This window comes from Gopherus flavomarginatus, chromosome 3 (assembly GCF_025201925.1).
Source record: "Gopherus flavomarginatus isolate rGopFla2 chromosome 3, rGopFla2.mat.asm, whole genome shotgun sequence".
NCBI classification, from domain to species: domain Eukaryota; kingdom Metazoa; phylum Chordata; order Testudines; family Testudinidae; genus Gopherus; species Gopherus flavomarginatus.
Window position 1 is genome coordinate 95,966,649 of NC_066619.1, and position 23,864 is coordinate 95,990,512.

A 23,864-nucleotide genomic window follows, 5' to 3' on the forward strand; every position below is an offset into this window, starting at 1 on the left:
GGCTCTAAACACAGTAAATTACTGCATAAGCCTTTTCTCTGTTAGGTTAGAAATGAGTCTGAGCCACAAAAGTCCAATTGAAATTTTGAACCCCCCAAAATTTGGGGTTGTTCTGACCCATCTTTCCTGGAGACGTAGGTTCAAATGTAGAGTCTTAGGCAATAGTAAAATTGTATGTTGTGGCCTCACATTAGTCCTTATTGGATTACCCTGCACCACAGAACATACAAATGGATGATTTGTGTTTGAAAGGACTGGGACTAAAGTAACATGGGTGTCTCATGTTAGGAATTGTAACAGGGTGCTGGCCTAAGAGGCGCTGAACCAGCCCCTGTTAGCTCAGCTCCCATTAAGGGGAAGTAATTGGAGCTGGCAGGGTGTGGCTCATTAAAGGGCTGCAAGGTAATCACCTGTGAGCTTTATGGAGAGGAGGCCTATAAAGCTAGCAGGAAGGAACAGGAAAGGGAGGAGTTAAGGATCGCTGTTCCCACCTAGCTACAGGAGCTAGCTATCCCCCAGGTGGCTACCTGAGTAGTACTGAAGTGTACAGAACTGTATATAGGTGGTGGTGGAAATGCACGCAGGGAAATAAAAGGCACTGGAGTTTGCAAAAGACTGGTCCCCGACTGATTTGTACCACAAGCGAGGAAGGGCTCGTCTACATGAATTAATTTGATTAGTGGAGCTGGCACATAGTATATCTTGTTTTAGTAAATGCTACAGGTCCTTTCTCCTGACCCGTGCCCCAATAACGTTAAAAACATGATTTAAAGTAGGGAAAGGACTACATTGATTTTTGCCTTCTGTTCTTAGTAATACTGTTTGGATGACTCAGTTTGCCCTTCGTTTGACGCAAAAGTTGGCTGAGAGTTGATTTATTGCATTTTTAGAGTATTAAAGTGAACACTTATTTCAAAACCATTATTATTATCATTTGCAGCAACTGTATTTTTTGCCAGCTGTCTGTGCATATGTTAGAACTAAGATATGTAAACTCTCCATGTATTTTGCCATTTGAGTGTAAATTTAACTTGTATAGTAGTTTAATGCTTTGATTTATTTTAAGAATGAGTCCCTTTTGTAGTCTTTGTCCCTTTTTGTTTTTGTTTACAGTAGCAAATGTCATCAAGTAATCAAAAGATCCTTTCCATTTACTGTGTTTGGGTTATGGAAATGACATTAATCACTGCCAAACATCATTTCATAGCTATAAACAAACAAGTAAAATTGAATTATTGGTTCTTGATTCCTCCTTTTACATTAGATGTATAGTTGCAAAACAGAGAAAATCCTTCAAAGATTAACCAGCTGGGAAGGGTTAAATTTGACACGCTCCTTATCATGACCCCTGGGGTGACTGATTAAGTCCAATAGCTTGTCTACACACAAACTTTCCCCCTCCCCTCTTTTAAACTCACTCTTACCTATTTACCCCTCACTGTTCTTAAAACCTTGCAGATGTTTTGTTTTGAAGTCCTTGGCCTCCCTGTAGTTGAATATATGCTACAATTGTTGAAGACATAATCTGCTGGAAAATGTTTATCTGCATTCTGTCTCACAGCATAACAGCAATGCCTTTTACAGTTTTCCTCCACCCCACATGAAGCATTCTGAAAGAGTAGGTAGATATAAATATATAGGCAATATTTTTCTTAAAATAAGATTTAGGAAAGCCAAGATGTATAAAGAAGGCACTTGATGGAGGAAGTATTTTTTGCCTAATAAAAATTCTGTATATATCATCGAATCATTGTTTACATGATCTATATTAGTGATCACTGATCGAATTCTCAGTCAGAATGGTGATGGCAAGACTGGTTTTTTTTGTTTCCCCCCCCCCCCGGCTTTTTCTATGCCATATCTCAAAAAATTCTCTTTCATTCAATTGTTGCTGCTCCAGCATGCTTGATCATACTCTAGCCATCTTTTGCATAAATTACTGCTACCTTTTCTTCTCTGATCTCTCTGATTCTCATATGACTCTCATCACATCTGTTCAGTGTGCTGTAATTAAAGTAATTTCCATGCCTGCTGCTATGTATTATAAAATGCATGTGTGGGTTTAAGTATATGTATAGGTGATCAAAACACACTTTGAGATAAGTTTTATAGGTGCACATTACTTTAGAATTGCATATGTATCTGAAAGTAAAACTAAGTATGACAGTATTTTAAATATAATTTTTACTGTTTCATCCTACTTGTTAGTGTAAAATTCAATCTGTACAGATAATGCTTCATTTATGTTTATATATTCCTTATAGTCCTTTTGATACTTTAGTAACAGAAAGTAGCCAAGTATTTGACTCTGGTACTCTAAGACAATGCAAGGTTCAAGTTTACTTGTTTTCAGTTTGCAGAAGAAGCTGCAGCATGTGCAAACTACACACCCACACCTAGATAAGGTAACTTCTAAACCTGCTACATTAAACTTTCTAACCAAATCCATTGGAATAATTGCTGCATGTTAGACATTGCATACTAATCAAATGGACAATAGTGGGTATTAACTAAGTGATAAGGTATTAAGGAATAATTTGAATATATGCATTGTTCTGTCTGGATGTGCTTTATTATATTGAACTAAATATATACAGTGGGCCATATTTTCAGAAGTGGCTTGCAGACAATCATGTAAATAACTTTACTCACATGAGTAGCCTCATTGAAATTAATGACTCTCATGAATAAAATTACTCATGTGCAGGACTGGGCCCTAGGTTTGTAGTAATTATTTTTCACATGCATATTTTGTGCACCCAAACAGTATTTGAGTATATAAATTGAGTACTTGAGCACCAAGTTATGCATGCATACATTTAGAATCTTGGTTACAGCCAACTGACATATTAGCCCAATATGTGTAAATTTTCTTACATAGATGCTTGCAATTTGTTTTACAAGGAAAAACTGTACAATTGTGGGTTTATAACTCTGGACTAGAATCTGCCCTAATTTAGGTCTTCATCCTGCCAACACTTATGTACATGATTTATTTAACTATTATGAATACTTCCATTGAAGTTAATAGGATTGCTCATGGTAGTAAAACTAAGCATGTGCTTAATGGACTATTCACATTAGTAAAATTAAGCACATATAGAGTTTGTAGGATCAAGGCTTTACTTTTTGGCATGTAAGTCAGGGCAGAATTTGACCCTCCGTCTAGTACACAGTTAAAATTGTCATTGTTGCATTTTTAACAATAGGAAGTGGTTCATTATTACCTCTTAGATCAGTGGTTCTCAAACTTTTGTACTGGTGACCCCTTTCACATAGCAAGCTTCTAATTGCGACCCCTCCCCCCTTATAAATTAAGAACACTTATAATATCGTTAAATATATAAAATAATGCTGGAGGCAAGGCGGGGGTTTAAGTGGAGACTGACAGCTTGTGACCCCCTATGTAATAATCTTGAGGCCCCCTGAGGGGTCCCGACTCCCAGTTTGAGAACCACTGTCTTAAATTTTTCTTTTACTTGATTAATGGAAATTATAATGTTGTTTTCTTTCTTAAACATTTCTAAACTAAAAATCAAATGGGCTTCTCCCCCATTCCCCGCAAGTTTATCACTGTTACAGAAATAGACCTATGTGTAATGTTGATTGTATTGCTTGTTAAGCACTGACAATATGCTTGGTGCTATACAGGGCAAAAGTAGCTTGCAGTGTGAAGTCACAGAGAAGAGTGAAAGCTGAGAATTTTTTGTTTGTTGAGTATGTGGACATGTTCCCCAAAGAGTCTTGTGGATATCATGGAGACATCCAAGTAAGATCATATAAAATATAATAGGGTTCTGAGCTAAGCATAACCCTTGAGCCTGTGCTCAAAATTATCCACTAAAATTTATAGAAAAACAAGTCCAGAACTCCTAATTTGCACATCCTCTGCTTGTTGCATAAGGAAGCAGAGGCAGCAGACTCTTCTAGAGGGCTGCTTTCTTTTCATATCAGCAGAAGAACACACATTAAGCCAGGAGTGGGCAAACTTTTTGGTCTGAGGACCACATCGGGGAATAGAAATTGTATAGTGGGCCATGAATGCTCACAAAATTGAGGTTGGGGTCTGGGAGGGAGTGAGGGCTCTGGTTGGGGATGAGGAGTCTGGGGTGTAGGAGGGTGCTCTGGGCTGGGACCGAGGGGTGCGGAGGACAGGAGGGGGATCAGGGCTGGGGCAGGGGGTTGGGGTGTGGGGAAAGGCTCAGGGGTGCAGGCTCTGAGTGGCGCTTACCTCAAATGGCTCCCAGAAGCAGTGGCATGTCCCTTCTCCAGCTCCTATGCATGGAGTGGCCCCCAACCCTCGGATTGTATGGTGCGGCCCCTGACCCAGCGCCCCAGCTGGAGCGGTGCCAAGCCGTGTGTTGCAGCCCCAGCTAGAGTTCATAGAGCTTAAAATGGCTTCCGGGCCAGATCTGACCCACAAGCCGTAGTTTGCCCACCCCTGTATTAAGCTGATAAAATTGGTCTTTCGTCCTTAGACTAATTGCTCTACCTTTTTCTACATTGGGCAGCAGATGGCAAATGCAGTTCTTTCACCTACATCAGTCAAGTCCTTTGGCTGGCTCGTTGATGGAACTCCAACTTCAGTACCATCTCGCTTGGAGTTTTTGTCATCAATATTCTTATCCAACCCATATATTATGAACAGCAGAGAACTTAAAAGTACAGTAGAATCCCATTTATCCAACCTGCCATTATACAGCTCTGTGCATTAACCAAACAACCAGTGCACGCAGGTCCAGAAGTTGACAATCTCTCGTTTGGCTGCTAAATGGAGCTGCAGCCTCATATTTTCCCATTCTCCAAATTGTCTGAATTTTTGATCATCTGATCTGACCCCTGTCCCAGTTAAATTGGATAAAGGAGGTTCTGCTGTAATGCTATTGGACCCCACCTTCAACCATTTTCCAACATGAAATTCCCATCTGTAATTCCCCTCTGCCTACTGTTTCCAAACTAGTTTTCTGTCTAGCCTGCCATTTACTTCCTGCTCCATGGCTCTACTAATCATTGTCTGATATAAAAACCTTACTGAAAGCTTTGTTTAAAAAAATAACTTCACTATAGGCATTAAAATTCCCTTGTCATAAGTAATACTCCCCTCTCAATGTTTACCTGTACACTCTATCCCTCTCACCTAGAAGTGTAGCACAAATGTTATAAAATGCTGTTCATCCATGAAATACCATATGGGGAAAGGTAGTGTTTAGGTGCCTGTTTTCATATGCAAGCTTTACAGTCCAAATTGTTAATGCTGGTAAATGTGGAAGATTGGAGGATTGTAACCATCTAAAATATACTTAGCATATTTTTAGCATTTTAAAAGAAAAACTATTAATCTGTGTAAACATTATTTGTGTATTGTAGTTCTAATACGTTCTTGTTTCCACTGGGCTGTTTACAACATTTGATGGGCTGGGGAGACATAACACAGGTGCTTTTTCATTCAGACATGTCACATGAATATATTGGTATTCCACCAGTATGAGTAACCAGGGTTACAAAATACTAGTGGATTACAAAATTCAATTTACTTGAAACCCAGGGAACAAAATCACATTACGTGTACTACGGATATATTTATTCAAAAATATTGACTCTGGTGTCTTCTAGTTTAGTGAGGCACAAAATATTTCTTTCTGACAGGATTAAAAACACTGACACTTATATAAAATGTCTTGCATATTTTTTTCTTTTTTTGGATTAGTTGATAAATGCATTTCAAAATTTATGCTCTGATTCTAAATAGATTTTTGCTTTAATATTCACCCTTGGACCATTTTTATCTCTTTCTTGTAAGATGCTCCTGGCCATATAGGGATCGCTGTATTTAAAACGTTCTTTTATTTAAATAGTGAATAGATTTGTTTCTGTGTGAGAGCCTTGTAATTGTGGCATCTTCTTTCTCTGTTTGGAACTTACAAGACCCCTTGTTGCCCTATCTAAATTGCTCTTTTCATTTCAAGAGCACTCATTTTGTTTTGCCGCTTAAAAGGGGGAGAGTGGGACTTCCTCCGTATGTAGCTTGACACTTTATTTAGAATCCAAACATGCAATGTAAATGAACAATGAAAGCACTAGTGAGGGTGGTGGGGGAGAGGGTAAATACATTGTGGTGGAAGTTGTGGTTTTAACATAGGAATGCTTCATTAGACACTGAATGAGAATGCTTTCTCAAATTTGTCTTCAGTGAGCAATTCAAAACTATCCAGGGTTTTTTAAAGTAACCTTCAAATAAAAACAAAAAAGCCTTGAATTAATATAATCAGTAATATGGGTGACAGCCACATTTTAATATAATTCAATTAACTCGACAGTGCCCCTTTAAGTTATAATTTGCCAACAGATACTACAATTACCAAGTTTTCTAAACCTAAGCATAAAGTTAACTGGTCTTTTTAGTAACTGTTGGCAGTCAATGCTTTAATGGCAACCACTGCTAGATGAGGTGAGGGAAAGGAACTTTCTAAAACCTGTAATTTGCAACAGTTTTTTAAATAATTTTTTAATATAATGAAAATCTTTGATACAAACATTTCTTGGAATAGTTGCAAACTTCAACAGAACAGCATTGTGCTAGTTCTGGAGAACCAGAGGGTGAAATGGATTATTGGAAACTAAAACCAATATTCAGTTTTTCTCTCTAAGCTGAGTGAAATGCAGTAAATAAACAAATTGTGTAAATGGTTTAAGAAAGTGTGTTAGAAATGTTTCAGGTTAATATAAAGAGCCTTATTCAGATCTCTGTTGTCTGCATATCTCGCAGTCTGGGCTGATCGAAATGTAGGGTAGTGCATAAAAGGCAAAAATTCCTTGCCTTGTGCTCGGTAGCTGTATGTCAGGGCAAGAGAGAAGGCTCACATAAACAAACTCCATGCCACTTCCCTCACCTCAGGCCACAATCCCAGCAGGTGGAGAGGGAAAGGCCCAGCTTGGACTTCATGAAAATATATTTAAAGGGAGGAGGGGGAAGCAACAATGAGATGAGAACTGGCTGCTGGGATGGGGGTTTTCATGCTAGGTGGCTGTGGCGGCCCTTTTGACTGTTGGGGGTTCATCACTCTCCTGATGAAAGACAGCTCCCTTATTTATGATCACTTCAAGAATCTAGAGATCTTTCTAATAAAACTATTGCTATCCCCTTCTGCTGACTGCAGATTTCAAAATATTTTGATTATATTCTGTTTTGAATTATTGTGTTACCCATTCTTTTTCCTGTGTCTGTAACAGGTCATCTTGTTACACATTTGTCCTGAGAGTCTAATTAGACCATCTTTTTTTTGTTATTTGGTGTATTGTATTAAGAGGGAGTAGGGAACCTTGCAGAGCTCTTGCCTCTGTTATTAAAGCAGTTTTACTGTCTAATTTTCCATGGCTCACCACAGAGGAAGCCATGTTCCATGAAACCATGGAAGGTTGGTCAGATCAGGACTTTCACTGGTGAACTTTAGCATTTCCCCAGAAGTTCTGAAAATTAGAATAGTGGCATGATGTAGGGGAGGCATAAAGGCAATTGCTGTGTGAAATGGAGGCAGCCTGTTAACAGAACTAAAGAGGTTATATCACATAGTTGAAATAGGTGTTGGGTGCACTGTTCCGTTGGTGGTTATTAAGACACTGTGATGAACTGGAGGAATAGTTGTTTTTGCAAGTTAAACAGAAAGTGCTTTTTGCGAATATGTTAGAGCGTGTATCTGTGTGTGCGTGAGAGAGTGAGAGAGAAGTTTGTGGACTCTGGTAGTTCTGCAAAAAGGTTATACTGGGCCTAAATTTTAAAAAGGGAGATCAGCAAAGTTAGTCGCATTTTGACACCACCTCATTATAGAAAACCCAGTTGTCTTTAACCTGGAAACTAAACTCAAAATATTAAAATGAGAAATAGTGGGACTTTAAAACTTTAAGTCAGTGGTTCCCAAAGTGGGGTCCACCATGGGTTATGTGGGGGTCCATCCCTTGAACCTGGGCCAGAACTCACTGAAACTGCATTCCAGCACTTTTGCTGCACAGACGATACCATTGTGATAACAAAATGGCGTTCTCCACACACTGTGATGTCATATACACAATGTATGGGAGGTCATGTTGGTGGGGCATTCCGGTAGTACCAGTACTTGCACATTCAGGGCTAAACCCCCTTATGAGCATTTAGAAGTACTCTTTCTGCCATGCATTTCAAGACTCACAGATCTCAGAAAGTAATAGCCCCATTCAGGGGAAACAGAAATACAGATAAAGTGACATGTATAGGTTTTCAGGGAATCCTGAGACCACTAAACTGAACTCTGTGTATTAGTATATATGTGTATTTTCGGAGGCTTCAAACATAGCTAAGCTTACTGAAAATAATGTTAGTTAAAATGAAAATAACTGTTTTGTTACAAAAATGGACCAGCGTTAAAAAACGGAACCAATAAGAAGAAAAGATATCTACTATTGAACAAACATGAAATCAACGAGGATCGAAGTGATAACAGAAGTGTAACTAGTAATAAGGAAACATCATTGACACATGTCACTGGTGTGAAATGTGAAAATATGGAAGGTGCCAAACTTTATGAAAGAACAAAGAAGAGGAGAAAGTATGATGAGCTTTACATTACATTTGGCTTTACCTGTGTCATACAAGAAGATGTATAGTTGCGACACAGTTTTTTGTGTTACAAAATGCTTTCTAATTAGTGTTTAAAACCAGCCAAACTCTGCTGACATTTAGTTACGAAACATGTTCTGTACATAGATTAGCCTGTAGAATTTTTCAAGCAATCATTAAGTGACTTATAGGCTGGAAAACAGCGTGTTATTAACACAAACCATGTCAATCATAAAGCTCTTGGAGTTTCATATATAGTTAGCTATAGAATTGCTAAAGTTGGAAAACCACACATAATTGCTGAAGAACTGATTCTTCCAGCAGTGAAGGACATGGTAAATATAATGCTAGGAGAGAAGCAAGGAAAGCAATTAGAGATTATTCCCCTGTTGAACAGTACAATATCTAGCAGAATATATGACATGAGTGATAATGTGGAAAAACTGGTGTTATGCTTGCAGGTGAGTCTGTACATTGCCTTGCAAATCAACAGATGTTACTAATCTTGTTGCATGTGTTTGGTATATTTTTGATGAGATGGCTGAAGACTTGATTTGTCATCATCCTTTGCCCACATGCATAACAGCAGAAGATATTTTTGAATAACTTTTTTTTATTACAGAAACGTTGTATTGGTCTGTGTACTGATGAAGCTCAAGCAATGGTGGGTATATATTGAGTGGAATTGTCACTTGAGTATGTCAAGTGTCACCAAAAATGCAGTGGTACCATTCTAGCATATGTTGTGAATCATTGGGGGCAAAAAAATCAGCAGAATTAAAGGCAGTGTTAAATAATGTTAAAATCATGATTTTTTTTTTTAAATCATGTACTGTGAATTTGTGCATATTTAGCACTCTGCAGTAACCTGGGAAGTGAACACTCTTCATTACTTCTACAAACCGAAGTCCATTGGTTCTCCCTTGAGGGAAGATATTGGCCTGTTTGTTCAGAGACGTCATTTTCCATGGATTATCCTTTTGAATTTTCAGACCAACAAATTGTACCTTTTAGACAATTGCAGCTGGCATACTTGAAGGACATATTTTCTCAGTTAATTTAACTGAATTTAGGTCTTCAGGGAAAGAATATCAATAACCATGTTTGATGATCAAGACTAAGGAGAAGCAATGATGATAAAGCTTCAGTTGTGGTGGTGTGTGACAAATGACAATTCTGATTGTCTTTATTAGATTTATGTTAGATGAAAAATGCAAAACATAATTTTTTTTGGCATTTGGTAAACCTCAAGGGCAATTTCCAAGAATATTTTCCTGTGAAGAATGATAATATTCTTCTGTGAAGAAGCTAACATTTGGATTCAACACCTCTTTGCTATAAAAACAAAACCATCAAAGGATTTGAATATTGAAGATAGGAGGAACTAATGGAATTGTTGTGTGATGGAGATTTGAAGATGGACTTTACAAAGCATTAATTGATCCAGTTTTGGCTGCAACAGAAGTCAAAGTATCCAACGCTGTCAAACAGAGCTGTGGTGGTTTTTTAAATCTTATTTGCTGTTACTCATTTGCATGAAAATGATTTCTCGGCACTCGTCTCATTAAAATCAAGATATAGATACAAACTGGATACAAAGCAAGATCTTTAGGCCGAAACTTTCAAATATTGTGCAAAATATATCAAGACTGTATTCACAAAGGCAGGCTCACTCATCACACCTAGTAACACAATGTTTCTTTTATTTCAGTTTTAAATTTAAATGAGTTTTAACAAAACTACCATAGTTATATTTTATATCAGTACCTATGATTTCTCAATTGTCATACCATGTTTGATGACTGTATTTACATAATGTTCTTTGATACCTACCTATACTTTGATACACAGTTTAATGGTTGCTATAATAAATAAACTTGTTATAATTGCAGACTGTTTACTTCTGGTGTTGTCTTAATAATAAAGTAACCTAACTAATACAATAACTGCAACATGAAACTAAATGTAAATATGAAAGAGGCCTTAGAAATTTAGTAAATGCCAAAGGGCTCCTTTACAGAAAAAGATTGGGAGCCACTGCTTTAGCTCAAATCTCAATGTGACCTTGATTATTGGAGTTGCTATCGACACATCCATAATTAAAATTGTTCGGCAGAGTGATGGATAATTAATACTTAAACTTAAGTTACATTATATTTAAATTTTATTTTTGTGGCCACCGCCTAAGAGTGAGTTCAAAATTTCCCTCATAATTCAGATTCATGTTCACACTAATCTGTGTGTTAAGTCTCTTAAAATACAATTGTATAAAAACCTAAATGAATACCTAGTGGAAAGAGGTAAAGTGTAATACTTCCTGAATTTTATGTGGGAGGTAGCAACTTGATATTATTAAGGAAGTGATTATTGTTTATGTAGTGTGGTACTGTGTAACCAGCAGCCCATTTCCCACTAGGAAGCAGTATGAGTTCATTGTTGTTATCCCTGTTTAGTTTAACAATGGTTTATAAAAAAAGAACTATTGAGATGTATGAGGTGTAAATGAGAGCAGGAAGTTTTCTCACAGTTGGCTACAAGTTCTTCTGGAGGAGAAAGGGTGCTTATTGACTTCATGTAGATTGTGATAGAAGGATAGCTGCAATGTGTGTGAAGCATAATAGGCTTGGATCAGTCCCTCTTTTGAAGTTACCTGTGAACAAAATGTTAGCACTTTTTTGGGGTGTGGGTTGGTTGGTTTTTTTTATTTTGTGAATTACTCTGTCATTGAGTAAACTCATAGAATTGCTGCTTTAGTCATTTTATTTTTCTCCAAATATTATGACCAGTTGGAGAGACAAGGTGGGTGAGGTAATATATTTTATTAGATCAACTTCTGTTAGTGAGAGAGACAAGCTTTCAGGTAAGCTCTGTGTAAGCTTGAAAGCTTGTCTCTCTCACCAAAAAAAGTTGGTCCAATACAAAATATCACCTCACCCACCTTATCTCACCCCACTGAGATGGTAATTTTGTGTGTTGAACTTTAAGTAAAACAAGGTTCTTAATGTATTTTGAAATTAATTTCAGCAGTTCTAAACAGGACATTGGCACATGGATTTTTTTTTTCCTTGTCTATGATCAGGCTCTAAGAAGTAATCCACTGTTCATTTTTGGGTAAAATACAGCATTTTCTGTTTTTATTTAGGGATCTATTTATAAAGCTTTATTTTTTCATAGCATAAAAAGTGTACAGCAATGACAGGATAAAGTCTGGTGCATTAAAAGAGAACCCCCTTATTGTGACACATGTGTATCAGCCCAGTGAAACTGTGCTGGTGAATGGGAACAACTATGGAGAAAAAAAAATAGCTAAGGGAAGTAACTTTATTAAACATCTTTAAAAGATACCAGTATTAACAGCCTAGTCATATTAACAATTGTTGATAAGGACTAAATATCAATTAGTGCAAAGAGTTCTACAATATGAAATGTTATGGCATCAAAATACCCAAAAGTATTGACTGTAGGGAATCGTATATTCCTTAAACTGACATCATAAAAACAGCTGAATTGACCAGAGTAATATACTATATTAGAGCAGAACCAGTAGTGTAGCAAAAAACTCCAAAGGAAAAAAAAAATCACAATTCCTGATTTATACTGTTAAGTGCACAAACATTTGTTTTAAATAAGGTATTGAACGGTTTAGTTTGTCTCTAATTTAGAATAACTGAATATTAATATTTAGATTTTTCTATTTGCAGAGTATTGTTACGATTACATTTGAAATATTAGGAAACATAACTGAAGAAACTCTAAATGAATTTATTCAGGTGAGTGCTGCATAACTGTTACCTGAAAAATGTGTACCGCACCACTTGAGAAAATTATCACTTGTGTAAAGCTTCTGTTTTTTAAAACATATTCCTATTTGTAGAATCTTCTGTGGGAGAGGAGTGTGAAAGACAAGGCTGGTCGTCCCATGGAGGTCATAAGACTCAAGGTTCAGCTTTTAAATTTACCTAACTTTTTATAGTATCAGAGGGGTAGCCGTGTTAGTCTGGATCTGTAAAAGCAGCAAAGAATCCTGTGGCGCCTTATAGACTAACAGACGTTTTGGAGCATGAGCTTTCGTGGGTGAATACCCACTTCGTCAGTCTACATGCATCTGACGAAGTGGGTATTCACCCACGAAAGCTCATGCTCCAAAACGTCTGTTAGTCTATGAAGTGCCACAAGATTCTTTGCTAACTTTTTATAATAACTTCTGTTTTTTAACTCCCTTACTCCTGTTAAGGATAAAACAGTCTAGCTACATCCTTGAATGTTCATAGTTGCCCCATCCCTGGATCACTTCGTTTGAGCTAGGGGAAAGGCAGTAATAACTTGATTTTCAGGATTCAGTTCTTTCCCACCACTTCAGTCCTCCCACGTGACTAGCGAGCTCTGCTGGCCAGCATATAGGGGGAGGAGACCCATACATTGTTCCCTTTACTCTCAGCCCACTTGCTCTGGATTTACTGGGAGGAAGCACCAAGGCTGGAATTATGGTCAGCCCGCTGTGCAAGGATGGGAGAATCCTTATTCCCCTGTATTGCTACTGTAAGGCTAGTCACAAGCTACTCCATGATGATCAGTTGTATAAATGTTGAGTTTTCTTTGCAGAAGCCCTTGTTGCCAGGTCTTTAATGTTATATAGTCCTTGAAATCTTACGTCTGTGTGTTGTCATTCCTCTGAAACATCCCATCCCACTCACACCCAGAATGGCCAATTCACTTGGAAAATCTGCCTAGGGTTGTAATTATACTTCTCAGCATAACTTGCAGAAATTTAAATACACCATACAATTGGGGAAGCGGAGACATGTCAAAGTCAACACTTAATCTCAAGGTCGTAGAGAATGTTATGATATTTTTAAAGAGGTAATCAATGGATATGCAAACAATAAGTGAAATTTCTCAGGAAAATATTGTCCTATATTTGCAAAGAGTTTATAAGTAGCTTCTATTTCAGTGTATATTACCTATTCCCCCTACAAACAAACAGTTGGTTAAAAAGGTGATACAGAAAATATGGACATTCAGAACTCTGTCAATGCTTTAATAGGCTACAGTAAAGAGAAAAAATGTGCTCAGGTTTATTTGCTTATTGCTTAATGAGAACAGCATTTGCAGTGGTGCACAGTTGAATGACATAATTATTTTTACTTGAATTTTCAGTAGTGGTTATATTTGTGCGTGTTCTTGCTACAAGAAAATCAGGGCACTTGTGTTTGTCTTCAATCCTCCTCCTCCTCCTCCTCCCTAAAATCTAAAAACCCACTGATACTGCTTGGAAAATACAGTCTGGGAGGAAATAATGTTGATAAGTATCAATATATGTTCTGCATTTCCCCCCCATTTTGCTATACTGAGCACTTGAATCAAAGCAAACTGTATAAGGTAGGCCTCTGTCCTGCGACTATCTGTGCACTAAACCTCACTGAAATAAATGGGGCTCCGTGCAGATGTGTCCCAGTCAGTTGTAGGATGAGTGCCACAGTTTGTCTTTTTTTGCTTAAGTTATTATCCTGTTTGACACTACAGTCATTTTAACACCAGTTAATTTGTCAAACAGAGGATTAGGATTTCAGATGAGGAATACGCAGAAAGGAACTGACTGACAAGATCCTACTTTAATGCAAGTGTGTGTGTGTGTGTGTGTGTGTGTGTGTGTGTGTGTGTGTGTAAATAAAAAAATTAAATTAAAACCTCTCCCATCCTCGTGAAGAGATACAGAATATATTAGATAATCAGAATTGTGTGTAACTAGAAAGTTTTACCAGGTTTTCTATGAAGTGTTAATGGATCTTTCCAAGGGGAGTTTTTGGCACTTAGTTGCTGGTCTCATTGTGTTGGCTCTAATCACATCATCATGCTGCTGAGCCTTTTTAAAATGTTGACAGTCACACGCATTCATATATCTTTGTTTTAGAATAGTAAAAAAGCTAAGGGCGTTAACAACTTAATCATAATTATCTATAACCAGAAAACGTGTTGTACTGTCTACCTACTGTAATAGGCAATGGTGTGGTGTTCTCATTCACACATACATTCTATTAAATAAATTAGCTTTTTAAAAAATTGAAATACCTAGTCGAAAAATGAAAATTTAAAAATCCTGGCAACTTTCCAGTTGAATCAGAAAACATGTATTGCACTAGCTAGACTATATAATATAATCTGTCCAGCATTTTCCTCATCTGGCCTTTCTCCTCTTATTTGTTAAGTCTACGGGTTGTGTTGTCTTGTATTCAAATTTATTGTATTCTGTTTGTACAGTGCCTAGCACAATGTGGTTCCTATTCAGATTGCAGCCTCCAGCCCAAGGGTTCTCAAACTGGGGGTCGGGACCTCTCAGGGGATCGTGAGGTTATTAAATGGGGGGGTCATGAACTGTCAGCCTCCACTCCAAACCACACTTTTCCTCAAGCATTTATAATGGTGTTAAATATATAAAAATGTGTTTTTAATTTATAAAGGGGAGTCACACTCAGAGGCTTGCTACGTGAAAGGAGTCACCAATACAAAAGTTTGAGAACCACTGCTCTAGGCTCTATTGTGATACTAACAATAACTGTCCTCCTGATCAGGGGTTGGTATCTATTAAAGACAAATCCCACCAGGTGATTGTCCAAGGTGTCCATGAACTGTATGATCTAGAAGACACCATGGTAAGCTGGAAAGAGGATGATGAAAGAACAAACAGATTGGTTCTAATAGGTAAGAGGAAACTATGCATTTCTTAGTTTTGCCTGTTGTGAGAAACAGCTGACCAAAGTCAGACTATAATTCTTCAACGAGTAAAACAAAGTAAATAAAATACAATTGTCCATAAATTGTATGTATATATGGAGTGTGTAATTAAAATATGTGTATGTATGTTTTATATATTATATATGTAGGATTAGCAGAATTCAGTTTTTTATAATTTTGATGGATAATATGAGTTTATTTTTAAGTATTTTTAATTATTTACATTTTCATAGTGGCACAAAATTATGGGTTTTAAGCTTTTTCAGTTTTTATCCATTTTAAATTTTCACAATTGTGGAACATGGAGACAAGGGGGTCAGACAGTATTTAATGACAGTAGAAGACACTAATATTCAAAAAGTTAAAGCTTCATAGCAGTTAAAACGCAAATTGTCAACATCACCTGTCAAAGTGTACCCAAGTAAATATACTTAAATCCAACTCTTAAGTTCTCAAGTGGCACTCTTTTTTTTTTTTTTTTTTTTTTTTTTTTTTTTGGCCTATGTGTAAATTGTGATTGATGGAAATATTTTGTTTTGTGTGTACAGTGACATTGATGTTTACTGACCATTTACCTATTTAAAAAATCTAATCCTTCCAAGCCTATATATACAGCTCTACCCCGCTATAACGCGGTTGTGGGGAGCCAGAAATCCCTACCATGTTATAGCTGAAACCCTGTTATATTGGGGTGAGGCAGCAGGAGTCCAGCGGGATTTAAAGGGCCCGGGGCTCCCCGCAGCAGCCGGAGCCCCGGACCCTTTAAAGCGCCACCGGAGCCCTGCTGCTACCATGCTATACGCAAACCCGTGTTATATGGGGTCGCGTTATAGCGTGGCAGAGTTGTATATGTCACTTTAAAAAAATCTAGGATTAAAAACATGCTTGTGGGAATTATTATAATAAAAGATTTGATAAGTCTCCATAAGGAAAAAGTGTTACTACCTTTTAGGTGTATGTAATATTAAAGGCTGATCTCCTGTTTTCTTTCAGAAATGTTCATAATTAATGTTGAAACTAAATACCTCTTAGGATTTTAGTTGGTTTTTTATCTAAACTCCAGGTTGACTCTGCAGTTTTAATGAAGATTAATCCAGCATTTCTTCCCCATTTCTCTTATTTTATACTTTTTATTGTAGCCTGTTTGGAAATCTATAGCTTAAAGTTACTACTTACGGTCATTATAATAAGCCCGTGTTTTAACCCATTAGTATGTAACAGGTGTTTGTATACTTGACGGTTTTCATTTATGTATGGATTATTTTGTGATATTCTGGAAAATATGAATTGTTGTCTGTTTACAGGGAGGAACTTGGATAAGGATATCCTTAAACAAGTATTTATAGCTACCATGACAGAGAAACAGGAAAACAGTTGACATCACACCACAAAGAAGAAGAAATATCTGTCCTTAACACTGAAAACTTTTATAATAATGGATGACGTGCAGTACAGTAGCTTCATTTTGCTCTTGCAATTTATACAATTGTTAAACTCTGAATTTGACATTACTCCTGTTACGAATTCCAAATCATCTGTTGTTTAAATATTTGCATTTATGTTACAGAATAAAATAGAGTAAAATCGTGTTTCTAAAATTTTGGCATGTGTTTAAATGATGTAATAATATATGTATTCACAGAAATAATTAAGGATAAGGTTTTTTTCTGGTGTTTGTGTATGGGTCATGTAGTATTATGACTGAGGATATCTGGTGCACACACAATAGAGAAATTTAGAGCTCCCCAAAACAATTCTGAGGCTACTGCTCCATCCTGTTGGTTCTTTTAATAAAAAAACAATTAAAAAAACATCATTGCCTCACTGGGAATAATCAGTCATAGTAAAGAGAGAGTCAGGTAATCATGTTGTTTAGCTACATATTACCTTTCTCTTTCATACCTTTTTTAGATCTAAAGTAAAGATGATCAGTCACCTTTTCAAATAGCTTTAAAATGATTGTATAAGTAAAACTACAAATACCTTAATGAGAGATGTACAAAGTTAGGTAAAGGATAATATCGACATAAACATAACTACACCCTCAATCACATTTTCATAGAATTGAGATCCGTAAATGACCTCTTAGATCTTCAAGGCTATGACCCTGTCAGTATTGAATTTTTCTATACAGGGCATTTTCTGTTGTGTTATCCAAGATGTCCAATGCAATTTCTTCCCTTTTTTTGTGAGATTGTATGACTTTTTTTTTTTTTTGGCAGTGCATATTGTTGCTGTGAAGGGAACTTAAAATAAGGTTTGTATCTATGATCTTCATTTCAAGTGTATGTGACATAATCCTCTGATTTACGGAGTAGCCATAATGCTATGCTAGTACAGTATAATGTGAAGATGTTTAGCAGAGGGATCAGGAAGAGATGACTTGTTAACCCTGTAGTTACAAACAAGGGGAAGTGTTTAAATATTAGTTCCCGTCCGCTGCCACCACGACTCTTCTTGGAACAGTTTAATTCTGGGAGGATCCTGCAATATCAAGAAACAGATATTTGCCAGTGGTCCCCTCCCCCCCCCCCCCCCAAAGCTCCCCCCAGCTTCCAGCCAGAGTCAAAGCGAATTGTGTGGGTTTGAAAAGAATGCAGGATTGCCTGGCAGGACACACCCCAGTGATCATACATCTTTCCTTAGGGGAAAAAAAATTAGTTAACTGTTATTTCTAGCCCAAAGATGGTGAAGTTTGGCACCTCTACAAATAAAAATTCCAGGGCTGGTGATCAAAATGGAGTCTTCTGTCTTGATAGGGGAAATTTCATTCTGCCAGAATTTGCTTAACATCATTGTTCACCTTGGGGAAAAAAAGGCCCTGGGTAAAGAAAAATTGATTATGACTTCTTATCCCCTCTTTCAAAAACAACCCAGGAGGGCACAGAAGACCTACATGAATTTGTTTGATGATCAGCTGGTAAGGAAATGTTCAGATTTTGGAGAGCTAAAACTCTGATGTGAGTCTGGCCTCTCTAGATTGGTGAGGTAGAGCCTGTAACTGTTAAGTGAGAACAAATTTGCACTGCAGCCTTTAGAATCAATTTGTTCCCAGGTCCCAACTGTGGTGAATGTTCTCACCCCCTAAGCACTGCCTGGATTATCAGCATCCTGTCCACTGGGGCTCTCCTCAGAGGGTCCAGTTCATAAGAACGGCCATCCTGGGTCATACCAAAGGTCCATCAAGCCCAGTACCCTGTCCTCTGACAGTAGCCAATGGCACATGCCCCCAAGGGAATGAACAGACAGGGCATGGATCACTTGATAACCTATCATCCAATCCCATCTGGCAAACAGAGGCTAGGGACACTGTTATGCCCATCCTGGCTAATAGCCATTGATAGGTCTATCTTCCATGAATCTATCTAGCTCCCTTTTGAACCCTGTTATAGTATTGGTGTTCACAACGCCCTCTGCCAAAGAGTTCCACAGGTTGACTGTGCATTGTGTGAAAAATATACTTTCTTGGGTTTGTTTTAAACCTGCTACCTATTAATTTCATTTGGTGGCCCCATGTTCTTGTACTATGAGGAGTAAATAACACTTCCTTATTTACTTTCTGTATACCACTCATGATTTTATAGACCTCTATCACATCCCCCCTTAGTTGGTTCTTTTCCAAGCTGAAAAGTCCCAGTCCTATTAATCCCTCCTAGGGAAGCTGTTCTATACCCTTATTCATTTTTGTCTTTTTCTGAACTTTTTCTAATTCTAATTCCTATGAAGATGATCCCAGAAGAGGGGTGGTTAATTATACCAGCTGGAGGGAAAGCAGGGCAGTGCCTGCTCTCTTAGATCGTACTCCATTTGTTTGCTATATTATCATAAAAAGATATGGGCAAAACTGTTTAAAGCTAGAAAACCCAGACTGAAGTGTCCGCTTCCGCCTCTGCGATGCTATTTTCCACTGTCATTGATTTAATAACTGCTGAACTTTGTAGAGGTGGGCGTTACTTTTGTTTTGCGAAGTTAGAGGAAGATGGGGGAGACCTACCCTTTCAGCTAGAATTACAGCTTTATTTTCTGATGATGATAAGCTGCCTGGCTGAAAAACAAAACGAACTACATTTCATTGGTGGAGGCCATGCAGCACACCCATCGTGCTGGTAGAAAACGTCCGAGCCAGCAATGGAAACGTAATCAGACCGTTATGTGCAGAAAGAAGAAACCTAAACGTTTGCTTTTTTTAAAGAAATGTCGGTTTGATTTAACCTTTAAAATTATTACCGATATAACAGCAATTGCGCAGTGATGCTGTCTTGAGACCTTTTATAGCGATCTAATGAACAAGAGGAAATTTCTCCCCCATATTGTTTAAATTTCTTATAAGTAATGTTATTGGGCGTGCTAACATCAAGAAAAAGCTATGGCATGCCTCACCAACCTAATAGTAAATTCATTCGGTTGTTCCTCCTTGCATGTCTGTATTTTCTCAGAAGAGAAATTACTCCGTTCATATTTATGAATTACTTAGCCTGAATTTATTTTCATTTTGTATTTTGAATATTTTCCAGAGTTGTCTTTGTATATTAGGGACATTGATTCAGGTACAACGAAAAAACACTACGGTTCTTGCAAACGAGTACAGAAAGAGAAAGCTGTATATGTGTAAATAAAACGTAGCAGCTATTAAGGAAGAAAGTAAACATTGGAATAGATATCCTGTGTGTGTTTGGTCATGGAAATGCTGGCAAGAAGAAAGCATTGAAATGCAGGCTAGCTTCTGTGTCCCCAAGTAAACTTCAGTTTGCCCAGGGTTTTTCTGATGATATGTGAGAAGAGGGTGAAAATGTCCGTATTCTGAATTCCCTATCTCAAAAACTAGGATCAGCATGCAACAGCCTTCAGAGCGGCAGACAAATATACAGAAGGGGAATTGTACAGTTCTTCCTGATTTTTCTTCTCTAAACCTCACTGCCGCTGTGCTATTTCCTAGTGTGTTCATGTGCAGATCTAGGAGGTAAATAGTAACCTCATGTGCGGTGTCACTTGCCATTTTCATGGCCAAATCCACCTGCAAACGAGCTGAAGTTTACAAAAGCCAAGCTGACCGGCTGGGGTTTGGACCTTTTGCCCCAGCTGTTTAATGCCCGGCGTACTTAGCCTATTAGCAGAGGGTAGCGTCTAGCCTTCGCCACTGTAATAGCGGAGGGGAAGTGGGAATTCGTTCAGAACTGCATTAGGAAAACCACTCCTAACCCACCAGCATCCAAACCTCACAGAAACGCCTTTCCGCAAAGTAAACTCTGCGCTGTGATCACTTTACTTTATTCTCCAAATTGCTGTTCATTAGTTCAGCTCTTAAAGCCGTCAAGTTACCACACGCCCGCAGATAGCGCCTCATTGCTATGCAGGCTCAATTTAAGTGTGGTGAGTTTCAGGAATCTCAAATAAAGCGTTTTCTCTCCTATCTAGTTTGAAATTTTGACCTTTTGTATTGTGTGCTCGTGGTCATTCAATACAAAGCCTGGGCCATGTGGATCAGCTAGTAGTGCCGTCGGATGCCTTTTAGCGGGAGGAACTAAAATTATTGTAACTATTTGATTGCAGACGTTTTCTGGCGTAAATAGTAGTGGTGAGGTTTCATTTTTGGGGTATCTAAGCGTTTGGTTTTTGTAAGGAGTGAAACCACACGCGTGGACTTCCAATGCCATCCCTGTTAAAATCCCGAATCCGTAAGGATGTTAATCTGATTACAGTTCAGTAGCGCTGAGAAGCGACGCTGGAGAGTCTTTGTGTCCTTGCTGTACAAGCAGCACATTTCAGCAGGCAGCGCCGAGCAGGGGCTGGTAATTCTAGTCCATATCTTAGTGACAGCCGGGGGAGAAGTTTACTATGATTATAACTTTGCTCATTCAAATTTTCACTAACTCCAGATGTGTCTTTCCGTCGCTAAAGGCTGCAAATGTGCTTTCTCCATGCCCACCTGCCTCACCCGCTACAAGTGGAGGGAGAAATGGCTGAAGAGCCTGAGAGTTGTAGCCCAGTGGGCCATGCTCCCCACCCTGATCTGCTTCCTGGGAGCTCCGCCAGGGTCCTGCGCTCGCCCACTGCCCGATCAATGGCAAACGCATCCCAAGGACTCAGCATCCTCCCCCTCGGTGGTGGGCAGGACCCAGGGACCTCACTGCAGCAGTGAACCCATTGGGCTGTAGCAGGGACCAGCCGCTCCTCTCCCCGCGCTGGCCTGGGGAGGGGTATAAGAAGGGCTCGGACGCGGCTTTCCCAGCCACACGGCGAGGCGGCGGCTAGGGCTGCACCAGGGTCCGTGGGCGAGCGGCCCCATGAGCCGGCAGCTGGGCGTGCGGGGCTCGGATGGGGAGGACGAGGAGGAGGAGGAGAGCGGCAGCGTGGGGGCCCAGGGGCAGCCCCGCCGGCAGGGGGAGCCCGAGGGGAAGCCGCCCTACTCCTACATCGCGCTCATCACCATGGCCATCCTGCAGAGCCCGCAGCAGAAGCTGCCGCTGAGCGGCATCTGCGCCTTCATCCGCGGCCGCTTCCCCTACTACCGGCGGCGCTTCCCCGCCTGGCAGAACAGCATCCGCCACAACCTCTCGCTCAACGACTGCTTCGTCAAGCTGCCGCGGGAGCCGGGCAGCCCGGGCAAGGGCAGCTACTGGGGCCTGGACCCGGCCTCGCAGGGCATGTTCGACAACGGCAGCTTCCTCCGCCGCAGGAAGCGCTTCAAGCGCCCCCCGCCGCCGCCCGCCCCGGCCCCGCTCTGCCCGCCCTGCGCCCTGCTGCCCCCCGAGCCCCTGCGCTCCGTGCCGCCCGAGGCCCGGCTCCCGCTGCACCCCGCCTGCCCCCTGCCGCGCCAGCGGGCGGCCGGCTGCGCCCTGCAGCTGGGGGTGCTGCTGCTGCGCGAGCAGGAGGCGGCCGGGGCACAGCAGGTGGCCGCTCCCCCCGGCCGCGGCTGCTCCTTCAGCATCGAGAGCATCCTGATGGGCAGCGAGCCGGCCCCCAGCCCGCTGCTGCCGCCGGCCGCCGCCTGGGCTTGCGGGCCCCAGCTCCTGCCTCGCACCCCCTGCCTGCTGCCGGCCGCCTTGCTCGGCGTGGCCTCGCCGTGGGACGCCGCCTGCTGCGCCCCGGGGGTCGGGAAGGGCACCCGCCTCCTGCGGCCCAGCCCTGGTGCGGCGGCGGTGCTGGGCTGCCAGCCCGGGCCGGACCCGGCCAGGCCGCTGCCCCTTGGAGCGGCTGCGTGGGGATCGCCGGCCTCCTTCTAGCGCCAGAGGGGAGCGGCCTGGCACCGCCACCCCGGTCCCAACCTCCGGCCACTCCTGCCGGGGTCGTTGCGCGGACACCCTGGTGGGTGGTGTTAGTGCCTCAGACAACGTCATGCTCCGATCGGAAACTTCCCGGCCCGGGCACTGCTCCGCCTTTGCCGTCGGCGGAGCACTTCTGCACTCCCCCCTCCCATCCGTCTCTGGGACGGTCATGGTCAAGGAGCGCCTGACTTTATGCTGCGACCTGAAACTGACCGACCCTGCTAAGTTTGCAGCGGCTCCGGCTCTCAGGGGGACAGAGAGTTTTTTCACCCCGTTTCTGGCGTGTAGCGATCATGCAGCAAATAGCCCCCTCACGGATGTGCGTTGTCTGTAAGATGTTTACAAAGCGAAGGACTTTATGAGGGTTGTTTTTTTAAGGAACAGGTCACCGGGCACTATCGTGAGTGTTGCTGTTTTTCTCCCTGTGCAACGTCAAAAGCGCATCCTGTCTGCATTATGTGAGTGAGAAATGAACTAAGTGGGTAACTTGTGGGATTCAAACATAACTTCAAACACTGGACAACTTCCGCTATAACACGTTTCCTTTTCTCCTCCTCTGAACGAGAAACTTCAAAATGCCAAGCGTACAATACTTATGTATCCTGTGTTTCCTCTTGTAACGGGTTTGCAATATAAATAGACATGCAGCTGAATATTTATTGCCTGTGATCTGTGCAGCTGCCGTGGGGAAATGTTAACATAAAAACTTGTGTATGGCTAAATAAAAAACAATATAGTGCTTGTCCTTTTTCTGAAGTCAGTTATAGAGTATAACACAGCTAAGCATATGCTCATCATAATGTATATAAAATCCCGCTGGCTAACTTTCCAAAGAGACCTTTTCGCTTTTATGTTTTAATGGGGACAAAAGGCTAATTTCGAAGTCCCTCTATGGGGAGTACTTAGGGTATTTCCGAGTGTTTCGCGTATTTAGATTTAGGGTTTATTTCTATGTTATTTGACTGCACATAAAATCAGAGGCGTTTTTCTCAAGTCTTAGAGGAAGCTGATTTAAACTGAGATCCGAATTGCCAGTGGCGTCACTGGGCGCAGAATCGTACCCGCACATTGGGATAATAGGTGTCATCTTCCTCCCCACAATGGGCAATGAGAACAAACTAGGAGGTGGAAAAGAAATGTCACTCGTTTCTCTGATTCTTAGCGGTAGGCGAATGTATGTATTGTATTTGTATTAAATCTGCCTTTAAATGTATGATTGTCCCATCTCAACCCGCAAAGAGGGATACAACCAGAAAGAACAGTCTTGCGAAGCTCAC

General features: G+C 40.3%; 2 protein-coding genes across 2 annotated transcripts in view; both read left to right on the top strand.

Annotated features, from left to right (window-relative positions):
• The window catches only part of LOC127046781 (COBW domain-containing protein 3-like), a 56,614-nt gene extending 39,694 nt beyond the window's left edge, over positions 1–16,920 (top strand). The window contains 6 exon segments of the mRNA XM_050944298.1: positions 2,354–2,405; positions 12,292–12,360; positions 12,465–12,530; positions 15,160–15,289; positions 16,627–16,679; positions 16,682–16,920. Of these exon segments, the coding sequence (XP_050800255.1) occupies positions 2,354–2,405; positions 12,292–12,360; positions 12,465–12,530; positions 15,160–15,289; positions 16,627–16,679; positions 16,682–16,765 (454 nt within the window). The 3' untranslated portion in view covers positions 16,766–16,920.
• A 4,255-nt stretch (positions 16,921–21,175) lies between these two features.
• Positions 21,176–23,328, top strand: LOC127046788 (forkhead box protein D4-like). Its single transcript, XM_050944306.1, has one exon. It carries the CDS (start codon positions 21,607–21,609, stop codon positions 22,543–22,545), a length of 939 nt encoding a protein of 312 aa, XP_050800263.1. The 5' UTR covers positions 21,176–21,606; the 3' UTR covers positions 22,546–23,328.
• The last annotated feature ends 536 nt before the right edge of the window (positions 23,329–23,864 follow it).